Source organism: Hippopotamus amphibius, chromosome 7 (genome assembly GCF_030028045.1).
Source record: "Hippopotamus amphibius kiboko isolate mHipAmp2 chromosome 7, mHipAmp2.hap2, whole genome shotgun sequence".
In the NCBI taxonomy this organism is placed as follows: domain Eukaryota; kingdom Metazoa; phylum Chordata; class Mammalia; order Artiodactyla; family Hippopotamidae; genus Hippopotamus; species Hippopotamus amphibius.
The window spans coordinates 37,599,860-37,616,322 of NC_080192.1; the positions used below are offsets into that span (position 1 = coordinate 37,599,860).

The window sequence follows — 16,463 nt, forward strand, 5'->3', positions numbered from 1 at the left end:
GCAGCCTGCTCAACTATCCAAGAGTTCATTATCTAGCTGTGCTAATCAAGCCCACTATTTCCCTTTCTTCTCCTTTTTGTTACTTGTCTTTTCCTCACACTCTTGTGTGTTAGCACCCCTAGCAGAAAATGAGAGGCTGCACAAAGGGATAAAATTAAAATCAGTTGATTCTTTTATCTATTAAAGGATTCGTTAGTTACTAAATGGCCACTGTTCACCAAACTGTGAGCATGAATGCTGTAGTTACTCACACCTCAACAGTCAAAGGTAATTCAGAGTAAACTGTAAAATAAAAGCAAATTTTATTACATATATTTTCAGAAAATAATAACTATTTAGTTCATATCACTCATGATTACTCTGCTTTTATTAACCAAGAAAATGAAAGCTATTTTATTACAAGCAAAAACACTTTTTTCCTTTGATGTATGAAATCGTACCTCAAAGTTATACCCTACCTGGACTCTCATTCAGCACCTAGAATAGTGCCTCGCACGTAAGAGGCATTCAAACATTTGAAGAGCGAGCAGAGAAAGAAGGAAAGAATAAAGGAATAAACGAGCTAGGCATGATAAGTTCTAGAGCCAAAGAAACCTCCACTTTTAACAGGTCAACAAATGTATGTGTGTGTGTGTGTGTGTATTATGAGGATAAAACAGGATTAACAGGGGAGGAAATATGACACAATGAGAAGCTGATATACTCTAAAATCTAACAGATTTGGTTTTTCACCCAAGATGCCACCTAAGTGAACACAAGCTAGTTACTTAACTTTCCCTAAACTCTTCTTTAAGGATGTATTCCCTTGAGAAGTTAAAAAACTATGGTAAGGAGGATTAATGGTGCTATTCTTACTGTCATATTTTGTATCCTGTAACACTTTAACACAAACTCACAAACACACATGTGCATGCTCACACACTCATACAAGTACACATGTACAGGGTAAAATCATCTTTTAGGATTTAAGAGATTTTGGCTTAAGTATTCTTACTTCCATCAAATGCAGTATTTGAAATAACTAGATATTTAATAAGAAAAAGAGTAAATTCAAGTACTTAATATTGTACCTGGCTCATAGCATGGTTACCATAAAGCTTAGCTGTTTTCACTATATGCTGGACACTATTTAGGTACACAAGCACACTTACTCATTCTAACAGTCCTAGAAGTTATTATTATATATTATAGATATATTATTGATTTCAAAATCAATAAAGATAGGCTGGATTACACACAGTATCAACGGCAAACTCTCAACAACTTGAAAAAAACATTTATTTCTCACTAATGCAACTTCACTGAGGCTTCACGTGGACTCCCCAAAGCATTGTTATGTATGCATTTCTGCTTAGCAATCCAGGCTATAGGTGCTTCCACAATGGCTCTGACAGACCAGAGAGGACTAAGCATTGAAGCACCAGCCACTATACGTTTCACCAGGAAGTGACCTGCCTTACTCTGGCTGCATTAGCCAAAGTTAATCATATAACCACGCCTGGGTGGGGAAATCTGATCCTCCTGTGTGCTCAAAAGTAGAGAACAGACATTGCTGAACAATAATATCTGCCACAGTCCCCATTTTATAATTATTTGGGAAAAGGTACTGTTCAAAGAGTGGGGCCTAAGTTTTGACCCAGAAATCAGTTTGTTTCTCTCCACTATTACGATCCTCAACATCTTTTTCTCCTAGCCACCAAAATAGCATATCATACAAATTCCCATTGGTAACAGTGGCAAACTTCATTCTGCCTTGACTAAGCAGGGAAAGTTGGGAGGAAAGCAATGTCACGGCATTTGTGGTTTAGAAAAGCACTTAACTCTGAATTGAGAATCGATGAAATTCTATGAAAATTTTTACAAAGTGTGGCGAGAAAGCAAAGTGAAATTAGTGCAAAAGTAGACTTTTTAAGCTCCAGTGCTTTTGCTTACGGTTACTTTAGCAATAAATAACAATGACTTTCTGTCCCTTTGGCTACCAAATTTTTTAGTCATTTTATTGTACTCATTTTTTTGCACAAATATCTATATCGATAATGTCTATAGCAGATACTGAGCAATCTTTCTTTTTCCTTAGTCTTCCCAAATTTCTTTTACTCAACTGATGTCACTTGGTTGAGACATCTTAAAAATTATACTTGGGAAATGTTGTCATTCTAACATCAAAACCTAAGGAGAAGGTATTCCTATTGTCTTTGACTTAAGATGCTTTAGATGCTTTTCTCCCACTCAGAGCAACTTATACTTTAAATCAGTAAAATGCACTACTTACCTAAAAGTTATAAATCAAACTCTACCTTTCTCTAACATAGTATTTTTCAAATACTTTTTCAAAACCTTTTCAAAGCTTCTGTTTTCAGCTATTCTAAGACTTTCAACTGGACTATTTCAAACTGGAAACTCTTAAACTTCAATCTTCCCAGATATCGTAAGAATAATATTTCTTTCTATGTACTGTCCCTTACCTCATGTGGCCATAATACCAGCAAAAGTATATATAATTCATACCTTTTACAACAAGGTCTCTAATCACATGGTTTAGATAAAGAATTTAAATTCAACATTCAGATGTGTTTCCTAAAACTGAAATTTAAAGAGGTTATTACATTCATATATACTAACACAAAGACTCATTAGCCTCCCAAACATTTCTCTCAAAAATGTCACACCACAATTGAAAGCAATGTTCTCCCTCATGGAGGTGCTGTTTAATTAGAAATTCTTTAAAAAAAACAAAAAAAAAGAAAAAAGAAAGGAGGAGGAGGAGAAAAAGAAGGAGAAGGAGAAGCAAATACAGTAACTTCAACCACTGGATTTTTTTTCTCAACTAATATCAGCTGTATATGGCACGAACAAAGGGAAAGTAAGCCACCTTCCAGGATGTGCTAAGAGTTTGGACTTTATCCCACATTTGGTAGAAGACTGGTCACAGCCAATTGAATTTCCATTGTTCACTGACTGTGCCATTTGTCAGGCAATCCATCCTTGCTTATGTAATCGCAGCATTCCAGTAGTTCACTCTGTTCTGTCCTGAATGTTTAGCAGCATGACAGACTGAGAAAAACAGATACAGCACAGCACCAAGCCGCTGACTTTCAGAATATAAAACAAGGCCCATCTTTTTAAATTGGTCTTTCTTGATGAGGTTATGAGAGGGACAGTACTTCTAACAGGACATTTTTCATGCTGACCATGTACCTTCATAAAGTATTTTTTATTTATAAAAAATTATAATTTAAATTTTAAACATACCTGTACTGTGCACAATATTATAAATATAAATTATAAATTCATTTCATTTCGAGTTTGTCAAAAGGGAACACACTTTTCATCTCTAGATAAAACTCTCACCTTCAAACCAGAATTAAATATAATGTTAATAAAATCTGATGAATATGAAGGAAATTTTACAGGAAAGAGAGAGAAAGAAAGAGAGAGAGGGGGAGAGAGAGAGCGAGAGAAAGAAAGAGAAAGAGAAAGAAAAAGAAAGAAAGAAAGAAGAAAGAAAGAAAGAAAGAAAGAAAGAAAGAAAGAAAGAAAGAAAGAAAGAAAGAAAGAAAGAAAGAAAAAGAAAGAAAGAAAGAAAGAGAGAAAGAAAGAGAGAAATGAAGGGAAAGAGAGAGAAAGGGAGGAAAAGAGGGAGGGAGGCTGAATTCCCAAACTAGCTTAACATGGCTAATTGTTGGCCAAAGAATCAAAATTCAGTAGAGGAATTAAATTACTTTCTGATTATATAAAATCCACACTATTATTTTCCTTATTTGTTTTCCTTTGAAAGAATGTCAAACTCAGCAAGTTTTTTCCTCTGAACCACTTACTGACATGATGTCTGAAACTCCAGAATAATTTAACAAATCAACAAATATTAGTTCTTTCATCTTTTTTTAACATTATCTTCCCTGTCAAACTCACAATGAAATGCTTAGATATCTAGCACACTAGAATCTCTGCAATATATAACAAGAATACACAGATCTGCTGAGTAGCTTTTACTCCGTCTTTTAGACTTTTCCATTTTGTTTCTTCCACAAGCTTCTGTTATCTAAAGAAAAAAAAAAGGATAAGAAACCACACAAAATTCAACTTATAGAAACAGAGAGTACCGTTGATGAGGAACAGGTTTCAAAATAAGTAAAATTCCCCTCATTCCTATTTCACAGATTTCTTCACTGCTGCCTTTAAACAAGGGATTCTCGTAAAGTGGGAGGAGTGGAAAGTAAAGATCATGAGGAAACTATTGTTCAGGTAACCCAGACACCTCCACAAGCTGTCATCTTGTCTCCCCTTCCTGTCACTGGTCACTGCCAAGTCCATCTCCACGGACTGCTTTTGCCTACCATCTGTTCCCTCTAATGCAGGATTCTGGCTTTGGCCTTCATTTCTCCATTGACATCACATTATTAAAAGTCACTGAGGATTTCTGAGTCAAAACTGTTATCTTTCAATCCTCAATAGCCTCAAAACATCTCTAGAAGCCTTCACCACTACTGACTTGCCCTACTTTTATCTCTTCTCTCCCTCTTACTCCATGGCACGAAAATATCCTGCTCTTCCTTCTCCTACTTTGAAAAAGCCTCATTCACTCTCATGGGTTTTTTGGGGTTTTTTTTTCCCCTTCTACTTGTCTTCCAAGTTCAGTTTTTAGTGTTTTGTTCTTTCTCTCTCTTCCTCTCCTCTTTCTCCCTCTAAACTGCTCTCTCTCTCCCCACTCGACATTCACCAAGCTTTAGCTCTCACCTCTTTGCAAATTTCAGTCAAATCTACAACTCTACAAGTCCTCGCCAAACTTTCAACTTACTAATTTTAATTTCACAATCAATTCCTCCACTTGGATATCTGATCAAAGTAAGTAACGTCTTTACTTCGATACACCCCACTGCCAGGCAGTCACTATGTCTAATTTAGCCTGGGAAAGCAGCCACTCAGTTGCAGCCAAGTCTTGCCATGCAAAAATGCTGACCCACTGCTGACAGGTATTCTGCCTTTTTTCAAGAGAAGCCCCCAAAACTGAATCGTTAAAGGAAATTTAGATTTTAGATGAAATCTTCCAATGTTTAAATACTGACAACTACTTTAGAAAACAAACAAAAAGCACCTGGGTCACACAAAACCTATCTGCAGGCTTACAGTCAGGTTGTGACTTATAGCCTAAGAAGTGAATGCAAATGCCTTAGCTTCCTTTTCCAAGCCTTCCAAAACCACCCTGAAATTACCTTCTGAATTCGAGTACCAGTCCATACCAAATTAACCACTACAAGCCAACTGATCTACTAGTCATTCTATCCTACAAGCACATTTGGTTCTTTCTCACTTCTGTGCCTCTGTCACGTTTGTTCTGCACACAGAAGTGTTCTTCTTTCTAAGTCCTACTTTAAGACCAAGTTCTAATGCCACCATTTCTCTGAAAACTTCCTGGATCATATTAGCTTATATATTCCCAAGACATTAGTACCTAGTACTGTGTGTCAGGCACAGTCCTAGATATTTCACATGCTCCCCCACCATTATAATCCGAAGAAATTGATATTATCATTATTCTTATCTTACCAAGAAGCCTGTCTAAAGTAAGTAGCAGACCTGGGGTTGAACGCAAACATTTCTTGTTTCAGTGCAGAAAGAAGAGTAGGAATTCAACTTGTTATCATCCACTACATGACATGTGTTTCATGCCAGGAAAAAAAATTTTTAATCCTTAACATGGCTCACCTGACTATTCACAATAGGTCTCTCTTCTTCTATTTCTTGGTAATTCCCCTGCCACATTAGCCCCAGCCACGTTAGCCTTCTTTCAGTTTCTAGAACTTTCATACCTCACGGCCCTTGCATGTGCTGTTTTCTTTGTCTGGAATGTTCCTCCCTCCTTCTAGTCTAATCCCTACTCATTGTGATCTCAGTTTAACCATCATTTCTTCAAGAATCCTATGACAATCCTTCCAGAAAAAATTACGTTAAATCCCCCTATTATTTCATAGTATCTACTGCAACTCTAACTAAATAGTTTTGCGATAATTTATTTAAAGTATGTCTCCCCTACCACTGTGTAGTGAGTTTCTCCACTACCTCTTTCATCATTTTCTCTGTACTATACACACAGTGAGTGAATGATTGATGACTCTAACACTTAGAGCCATTTTAAGACTTGGAGGGATTAAACAACCTTTACCTCACAGCTAGTAAGAAACTGAGATCCTTCTTGCATGTTAAAAAAAAAAATACCTACACAATTTCCATTATAAAAATGGAAGCAGAAATCATTTTCTAATCATGTGCATTTAGTCAGAGACATTTACTTTTTAGCTTACAGTCACTGTTAACGCATATTACACTCTAAATCAAACAGTATGTGAGAGTCTGATCACTGAATGTTGTTTAAATAAAAATGAACTAAAATAGGATTGCAGTGGTTCCAGAGAAAGGGATAAGTGATGACCCAGACTGAAAAGTTAATCACGATGCATAATGCAAAAGTGAATTGCCTAATTCTTCAGAGAGTGGCAGCTGGATTTCAATTTCAGGAAAGGCAGCAGGATGTCTAATTCATCAGGAGAAAATAACCAAGACGTCCATTCTGTTTTTGCAGGATTAGAGAAATTACTAGGAGTTCTAATCGTTTCACCTTACATTGCAGTTCTCCATTGAAGTCTCTATAATAGAGACTTTATTCCCCCCAAAGCTAGGTGTCAACAATGTGAATTAACTAACAAACTGTGAGGAAAGGTGGTTCTTCACATGCTCCTGAAGCACCTACACGTAATTTGTTTTTCAAAGATCTCAGCAATTACAGTCCCAGAAATGTGTTTCACAGAGCTATTCACAACAATGGAAACTTCCGAGTATATTGCCCTTAAAGATTTCTACTCCATGCTCATACCACTGCATATGTAAGTGACTACTGGGTAGCTTATGCCATTATGAAAGCTAATATGCATTACTATTTATGTGTTGGGGCTTTTGGTAGCCTGTAGATTCAAAGGGGTGTTTACTTTCATGAAAAATAAACAGATAAGTTTATAACGAGGAAGGAGAATCCCTCTCGCCTCTGGGAAGCCAAAGGGCATCAGAGATCTTGATTACACCTATGCCAGCTCCATCTAGAAGAGAACAATCAGCTGTAGCAGCCCCTCTTCATTTTACTTAAGAACTTGGCTGTCAACATCTCCCTTTCCCAGATCCCAGCTTCAAAAAGAAGTAAGCAAAGCACCTTCACATCAAATTGTGTCTGTATCCACTTACCACCTCCTAAGACATACAGAATCAAAAATCATCAAATCCATGTATCCTGTTATCTGACTATCACTTTTTAAACTCATATATCTGAATCTGCCCTAGAATCTAGGTATATAAAGGGAAAAAAAGAAAAGACATTTGCCCTGACCTTGAGTTTACCTTTGCAGAGAAATGTTAGCCAATGAGGAATATCTGCAAACAGTATTCAAACTGAAACCACTTATTGAATGAAGCTTCAGATTAGATGTATGGTCTCCTACGTCTACTTGCCTCCCCAGCTCTGCTCTGCTCTGCCAACCAAACTCCTTGGTAAGATTGAATCACACTGCTAAAATAAATGCAGACTCAAAGACTTATCTATTATTCACTTTGACCTGCTGGACTGAGATAAAACAGGTACAGCCAAGTGTTTCCAAGAGCACAAAGATGAAGAATTCAGATACAGCATTATCAAGTGTCAGTGATCTACAATGCACTTAATTTTTGAAAATACATACAAGCACCCTTTGGCAAAAATCCTCATTAAAAACGAACATTTTATGCATACAATTTTTAAAAATTTAAGCAAGCAACTATAAATTCAGAAGAGAAAAAACATCAGAGAGAAAATCTCCAAATCTTAAATATCTATTTGAGGGACACTTTGATTTCCACCTTTTCTGCACTCTCTTGTGCCCTCACCAACTTCAACTCATCCTCTAGAAACTTTGTCCTTTCCTTTCCATTGCCACTGCCATTGCCTTAGGTCTGGCCTTCACTGGTTTTTATCTGGAATATCCCAGTGACTTCTTAATTGAGTTCTCTGCACACAGTTTTATGGGAAGGATGGTCACATAAATAATTTCAGTTCCATACTTTATGACGGATATATGGACACAGAACTTTGAGAACACATTATTAGGTGAGACAATAATCTCTGTGTTTTGATCTGAGAAACACTAGGAGGATTTTCTGCTCTTATATAACTCTGGTATGAAAGTGCAAAGACAGCTATTCTTCCTAACATTTATAGGGTCTACTTCATTTAAGACTTGGTCTTAATCCTTTAGTAAATTAATCTTCTTACTAGTTCTACAGTTATCTATGAGAAAACTGAAGCACACAGAGATTAAGCAACTCGCCTATGAACACACAAGCCAGTAACTGTAAGAGCCAGAACTCAAACCCAAACTTCTGGCACCAGAGACCAGGCTGTTGACCCTCATGATTCCCCCCCACCCCCTTTCTCCGCCACATGCATCCCGAGTGTTTGGGTCACTGTCTGACACATAAGAGAGGATCAATCAAACACTACTGGAAAAACTGAACGGGATGGGGAAATGTGCCCAGATTCTAAAGGTAAAAATGATGTAAACAGCTCCAAATAATCAAGAGAGGACAGAGCATGATGGTGACAGAACAGCCTCGGGTCTAGATGTCCTTCTCCATTCCATGTTCCTACTCTCAACAAGAAGACATTTGTCAAATGCAAACCTGACCATGCCATTCCCCCATCTCACTGCTGGGAACTGGGAAATGGTAGCTGGAAACACCATAGTAGGGTTTCGAAAACTTTACAGGAAACATCTCTCCCTAATGGCTGGCTGATGAAAGCAACCATGCTTAAGGCATGTGGCCCACAGAGCAGCCACAACTCTTGAGTTCCCCTGATTGTGTAACTCACCCTTAATACTCTGGCAAGCTTGGCATTTATTCCACAAATGTACCTCTGTTTGTTATAATATAAAAACAATGTTTATAACTACTTGTAATTGCAACTCTAGGAGAAAAAAAAGAGAAAAAAAATAAAAAGTTTTACTGCTACCATGATTTCTAGCACCACCTACCTACATGCGTATTCTTTCTGAGTACCCCACACTGCAGCTTCATATACAGGACAGGGCTATGGATCTAATTTGAGCTACTTAGCACGATACATAAATCCCTTCCCAAACCAACCCTTGACTCATCAGCCCTCTTTCCCACCTCTCCAGACAAAACAATTATTCACAATCACATCAACAAATTTCAACCTGTGTTCCACCGCCCGGATTTTAATAATTAGGACCTTGTCGACTTTGAGAAGACATATCCATCCTTTCAAACCCTACTTAGGTGTCATCTTATCGAACTCTTTCCTCGACTCTCTTCCTCCCCAATGTGTGGACACTTGGTAACACTCCCCTAGTTTACCACTCTGCTTGCACTTGTTTCCCTGTGGTCGCCTCCCATACTAGACTGCGCTGTCCCTGGGGACTAGTTCTGGCTTCACTAAGCAGAGCCGTGCCCTGCAAGTAAATTTCTGGTCTATAGGAAGCGGGGCTCACAATAGGTAACCGAATCCTTCAAGACAAGGCAAAAGAGCTGACTACGAAATTGAAATTAAGCACAAATTAAAAGGTCTGAGCACATCTCCATTCCCATTCTCTCTCCCAAAAGAACTCCGGGTTCCGGTGCAGGGGACGTCGAGCCTCGGCGCCCAAGAGAGAGGGGGAGGTGGGCGAAGGAGTCACTCACCAACTGGTGGAAGGCGAATGTCTGTTCTCCAGCGTTTTGGTCCAGGGCTTGTACCAGCTGATCTGCTCCGCAGCTTTGCCCCAGAACCTCTCGGGGTCGGCCACCGAGGCCGTGAACTGGGTCTTGTACTCGCCGCCGCCGGAGGACAGCGCCCGGTAGCCCCGGCCCCCCAGAGCGCCGCGCGGGCCGGCGGCCCCGTACGTCCTGCGGGCGGCGCCGGCTCCCCGCGCGGGAGAGGACGCGGGCAGGGACCCCCCGAGTCCCCCGGCGCCGGTGACTTTGCGACACTGCAGCCAAGACGGCTTCATCGCTGCCGGCGGCCCTGCGCCGCGCGCGGTCCCGAGCGCACTGCTTGGGCGGCCCCTGGGGCGCTCGCGACTTCCTGCGGCCCGAGGGGAGCGGGCGGGAGGCGGGGGCGGATGCCGAGGTGTGCCCGGAGCGCGGGAGTGTGGAAGTCCCTCTAGAGCCGCCGGGAAAAAACCGACCTGGAAGGGCGGGGGAAGCCGCAGGCTGGAGTGGGGGCGGGGAGGGGGTGGGGCGGGGTGGGGGCGGGGCGGGTCCCAGCGTCCCCGCCGGGGCCGAGCGCGGCGCCCCGACGGACCCGACGCCTCTGTGCGTCTGCGGCGCCGCGACTCCGCCTGGAAAACCGCCCTCGCACTGCGGGACGGCCTCCGTTTCTCGGGCACACGAGTACCTCTGAGGTGAGACCGACGGACCCAAACTCATGCTGTTGTCCACAAACGCGTCGCGCGCAGCTCGTGTGAGTTGGTGTCTGGAGAGCGCGCGGGCGGAGCGGCCTCGCCAGGGGCCCGCCGCGGGGGGCTCCGCGGCCCGGGCCCCTCCAGCGTCAAGTTTTATTTATTTATTTTTGAGGCAAAGCTCCTTCCTCGGCTGTTTCAGCAACAAGTGGTTCCAGGGCAAGGGCTGCTCCAGGATTTCCCGACAGCTGAGAGAGGAGGAGGAGTGGAGCGAGGTTGCCCGACGGAATTGGGAAGTGCCTTGGGGGTGACTGACAGGGCGCTGGGGAAGGTAACCCCATTGGAATGGGGGTTCACCTGCGGCCTGGGCTCCCCACGGGATCTGGGCAGAAAGCAGAATGACTTGTTGCTTTTCCTCCCTGCCCATTTACCGCTTTGGAGTTTCTTTGCCCGTTTTTTGGATGAGTACGCCCCCCCAAAAAAAAATTTTTTTTAACGCAAAGGAAGAGCAAAGTCTAGATGAAATGAATCAAAAGAGAAAAAGGGGAAGTTGAAGAAAATTAAAAGAGAAAGGCGGTATAAATTACCGTCTGGGTTTAACATTCTTCGAACTTCTTCACTGATGCGATCTCGTTTGCCTTATATTACACCAAACACATTCTGATGTAATATAAGGCAAACGAGATCGCAACATTCTGTTTGGTGTGACAGTATTTGCACTTTTAAATGTAAAGATGTGTATTCCCAAATCTGAAGTGAAATAATGAATGCCCCGACCCTAGGAAGACTGTGAACTTGAGAAGCTGTAAACAGATTCTTTTCTGCAGGAAAAGAATAATGTGAAGATAAAGGTTAAACAGAACAGACATAAATCTAATGCAAAACAAAGAACATTTCTTTAAATAATCATTTCAGCTATTCCCTTTCAACTAAGAAACAAGGCACTAGACTTTTCCTTAACACCTGCAGCCTACTCTCTTCCAAAGGCCTCACAGCAAATGATTTCCAATAGCAAAAGGCACTTATTGCTTCAATGCAGAGAGAGTTAGGAAGCCAGGTAACCTCCTGGCCCCCTCCTTTTCTCTGCCCAGCTTTGTAATGTTGGTATCTGGTCTACAAGATCCTCTGACCACAAATCATCCTCCATGGTGTTACAGTGATGTCCATCTTAGTCGTTTACTTAACAGATATATGAGTCCCTGCATTGTGTACGTTGTGACTTGTTGAGGGGGACGGGATGTGAAGGAAGCAAGCACATCTCTACTGGCTGCTACTGTGTGTCCACATTGTGCTGACACTTTCAAATATGTTAGCACCTGTATTTCCCAATGAGTACTGAGAGGTGGGAACTATAATCCCCATGTTTACTAGCTTGAGCCAGTGTGATGGATATCCTGGCACACCTGTAATTCAAGGTGCACAGGCTCCTTAATTTAGTCCTGCCACTTACCCCAGCTTACTGTACAAACAACGTTTTCTCTCTGCCCTGACTTGGAAAAGGTGGGGAATCTGACTCCTAAGTCCATAATTTTCACACCAGGCTGATTATTACAAAGAAGAAAGATTTTAGACTTCCAATAAAATATGAGGTGAATACCCACATCCATTCCTCTTCTTCTAGAAACCTCACTGAAAAAGAAAGCATGGTGGTGGTGGTGGTAAAAACCTATAAGAACAAAGAGAACAGGAGAGGACAAGAAACCAAATGAGAAAATGGAAAGAAAATAAATTTGTGGTATATAACGTAAGGGGAGCGGGACAGGGATGGGGGGGAAGCTGAAAGGAGAGAATGGATTTCCTCATCAGAAATCTGCAGTGTCTCAGGATTTGGAGGCCCTTGGTTCCTCTGAAGGTTCAGATTGAAGGTTAAGGGAGGGCTTAAAAACAAAAGGACTAATTAAAAGATAGTGTGAGATGAAGTTAGACCCCACATTGCTGGATGAAACTATTTTCTGTGGGCCCTGCAGTACATAGTCTTGTTTTAAGTAATGTTATGAAATAGATTGTGAATGTAAATTCCATTTCAAGCCAAGGGAAGAGCTAAGTGAAGGCCAGTCCAGCACAGGTGAGGAGTGTATGGATAGGCAGAACAGGAGTAGGCAGTAAGAGTAGAAACTTGAGCCAGATAGGGAGCTGCAAAATAGTGTCAAATTCAGGCCAGGACCTGAGGTTAGACCATTCACCTTTGACACTAAGCGTGTTTACTAGTCGCTTAGCATATGAAAAGCTTAAAATCATTAGCCATTGAGTCTCAGTTTGAATCCTAGTATTACACCTTATTAGGTGGGAAAACTAGGAAAATGAACTAATTTACCTATGCTGTAATTTCAGTATCTGTATTTTGAGGCTGATAATCCTTACCTTACAGGATTGTTGCAAGATGTAAATATGTGTAAATTGCTTAGCACCAAGGCAGTAGCAAACCAAGGTAATTTAAAGCCTGTGAACAAAGAGCCAGTCCAAAAAGTCAACCCCTCAAGCCTCCAGCTTCATTAACACCCTTAAAATTTTACAGTCAGATATTTTTGCAAGAAATTATTTCAGTTGAAGCATGCATGTACATTCTGTACAGCTTCAAAAAATAAAATTATATTTTTAACTAATTTGGGGACAAGGTAGTTGCAATCTTTTCAGTGTTCAAGCCCTCTAAACTTCCAGCAGCTTTTTATAATAAGTACAGTATTTATTTCATTGTATGGCAATAAATGGTATATTTAATATGCTATTCAAGATGACATTTTAAACACCTTAAGCAAAGATTAATTGATCAGATTATCTGAGAGAAACTTTCTAGTAAATAGAAAAGGCATAATAATGAAGAGGGATGCACAGAAAGCGTATAGAGAATCAAAAAGTGTGGAAGACTGCTCAAAAAGGAATGAATGGAAGGGAGGAAATTGGAGTTGGAATACTTAATGCCTAAGAAAAAGATGCTGAAAATTAGGAGAGCACAGTGGAATTATAATTAAAAGAGAAAAGAGATACAGGGATCCTACGGCTTAATTTTTCCCAGGATTACAATTTCTGTCTAGGATCAGTCATTCTTAGTAGAGGCTAACTTTTTTTTTTTTTATAAATTTATTTATTTATTGGCTGTGTTGGGTCTTTGTTGCTGCGTGCGGGCTTTCTGTGGTTGTAGTGAGCAGGGGCTACTCTTTGTTGTGGTACACAAGGCTTCTCATTGCGGTAGCTTCTCTTGTTGCAAAGCACGGGTTCTAGGTGTGCGGGCTTCGGTAATTGTGGCACTTGGGCTTAGTTGCTCCGTGGCATGTGGGATCTTCCCGGACCAGGGATCGAACCCATGTTCCCTGCGTTGGCAGGAGGATTCTTAACCACTGCCCCACCAGGGAAGTCCCCAGGCTAACCTTTTTAGCAGTAAGGGTAAAAGGGATTAAAGAGTACACAATTTAAAAATAAGTGTAGATTACCCTGATCTTGTATTCTGCTGGCCACACAATTCATATTTTCACATAAATTTGTTTAAAGGTTAAATGTCTAACTTTGGGTAAGTATTGGAACTACTAAGATTTTTACTTATGAAAAAAGCAAAAATGTTATATATCAAATTTCCTGGATATTAAGAGAACTTGGCAAGTACACATGGAATCATTTGCAAAAATTACTTTATCACTGCAGCAGGTACATGCTGAGCTGAAATTTGAACCTGCAGAAATACCACAGATTTATTCAGATTTAGCAAAGAATTTCTGGAAAATATGCTGATTTTCATGGCTTAGTAAATATTTCTGAAACTTCTAAAGTGAAGTGGCTCATAGTAATGTAATTACAGACTCCGATTTTGAAACTTTCTTCTTTTTGCCCGCATAGTAATTGCAGTAAAGGCAAGGAAAAAAGGCGGATGAAAGAATTGTTTTAAAACAAATAACATTCCATTGGATGGGAAGAATTCTACAACTTCATTTCATTCTAGCAACCACATATAAGGTATGGGATTCATCCAATGACCTTTAAAAAAAAAAGTCCTAAAATTTAGTGCTAGTTAATACAAATGTAGTTGCTTTTATTTGAGAAAAACCGGAAAAGGAACAACCTAGGCAAATATTTGCAATCATTTTTTTTCACGTTCTTGGGGTTCTCCCCCCCATTTTTTGTTTGTTTTTGTTTTTATCTGTATGGCAATTTACAGTTGAGGGAGGAGAATTTCATAAATGCATTTGGCATGGAAAATCAAAAAAAAATGGCTGTTATTTTCATCAGATCACCAAAATCCTTAAGTGATCATTTAAATTCTTCTTCACAGATAATTCCTAAGAAAGTATTCTGTTTCTGTTTTGTATTCTTAAACCAAAACCACTGTTTGTTACTCAATTTTTGTAATCATACTTTAAATATATAAGAAATGATCTCATTTTCAGGGAACAGATGATGAAAAGCAAAAATATCCTTTGTAATAAAATTGTTCATAAAGTGTAGTTGATTTCATAAAATTACTTTGGGTTACCAATTTGTGTGTGTGTATGTGTGTGTGTTGGGAAGATACAAAATTAAACTAGAAAATGAAACAAGTCCAGTTAACCAAAACAAGAGCTGCTGTTACATAACAAGGAAGTGGGTAATCATTTTGGGGTTTTAAAGGCAACACAAGTATTTCAAATGAAGTACTGTTTTAAAATTGAAGAAAATATGGAGACAAAGAAATTACTTCCTTTAGGTAGATCATAAAAATAGATATCTCATTTATATGCATAAGAAAATTGTAAAATATTTGGACACTTTTTCCAACCGTCATTCTGAATGATGAGACTTTAGATGACTTGTGATACGTTTATGTTTTACCTGTTGATACAAATCCTTACCTCTTTTTAGAATTTAACAACTGAATATTTAGAGCTCTAGAGTGTGTTAACAATTTCTGGTGAAGATAATTTGTGTATAAAAAGGATTTCAATGGACTTCTCTTTGTTATTTGCTTACACTTGCTTTTTTTCTTTTTCTTTTTTCTTTTTTTTTGCTTAATCCAGATACTCCTATAACTTAGTGTGACTATAAAGTTTGCCTCTTTACATACTTATAATTGTATGTGGATACAGAGCTTATTGCTCTATAACATTATATTGCTTCTTCCATGGAAACTTTTCTTAGCCTAACATAAACCAACTTATCATTTTTGAAAGAGTAAAAAAAAATTGTTATTGGTATTTTTATATCATTTTTTTGGTAACATTGTTTTATACCTATGAACTTCAAGTAATATTGCTGGGCTCTGCCAGACTGTTCCAGCTACTGAAATCTCCTCTTTTCATCTCTGCTTTGACAACAACAGGAGGCCGTACAAAGGTTTAGGTTTTTTGATAAATGATTACAAAACTAACTAAAAACGTATGTGTGTGTGTGTGTGAAATGATTAATTTCTGCTTTCTTCTCCTTTGACATGTCTAAAGTCCATTCCTTAATCACTCCCTTAGTGAGCTAATCTAGTAACCTGCTAACCCAACTCCCTTTCTGCAGGTTCATCTAACACCTATCACTCAATTAATAGTGATAATAATGAGCCTCTCCCTCCCCATACTCAACGGGATTCTAGGAACACAAAGAATTATTTATAAATGACTAAAAGGCACTAATAAATCCATATCTGTTCCTAAGTAGCTTACAGTCTAGTTAGGAAGAAAACAAGTCAGCAAGTGCCGTATAGTTTGTTAGGCCCCTTAGAGATAGGTGAAAAAGCAATAGTGGAGGACCCAAGAATGGAATGGAAAACCCTAGGATTAAGACAAAAGTAATCATTCTAAAACATAAATCAGTTGTATTACTCTCTTGCCTAAAGCCTGTCAATGGCTTCCCACCGCCTATAGTGAGAAGTCCAAAGCACAAAGCCCTTAGCATAGGCCTGTCATTTTCACTTGGGATCTATTCTGCTCCCCTAGAGGGCATTTGGAAATGAGTTGTGTATTATTATCTATTGCAGTCTGATAAATTTTTCCCTGAGTGTCTTGCAGCTTAAAACAACAGATGTTTGTTATCTCATATCAGCTTCTGAGGATCAGGAATCAGGATGAGTTAGTTAGCTGGGTGATCCTG

The 16,463-nt window shown here is 39.6% G+C and overlaps 1 protein-coding gene across 4 annotated transcripts in view; it reads right to left on the minus strand.

Moving 5' to 3' along the window:
• ACSS3 (acyl-CoA synthetase short chain family member 3) overlaps positions 1–10,166 on the minus strand; it is a 138,564-nt gene extending 128,398 nt beyond the window's left edge. For 3 of the 4 annotated variants that reach the window (XM_057743125.1, XM_057743124.1, XM_057743129.1), the window contains exon 1: positions 9,724–10,166. In XM_057743125.1, the coding sequence (XP_057599108.1) occupies positions 9,724–10,031 (308 nt within the window). In that variant the 5' untranslated portion in view covers positions 10,032–10,166. The remainder of the gene's footprint in view (positions 1–9,723) is intronic. The other variant, XM_057743126.1, reaches the window with a different exon arrangement.
• Between the last annotated feature and the right edge of the window lie 6,297 nt (positions 10,167–16,463).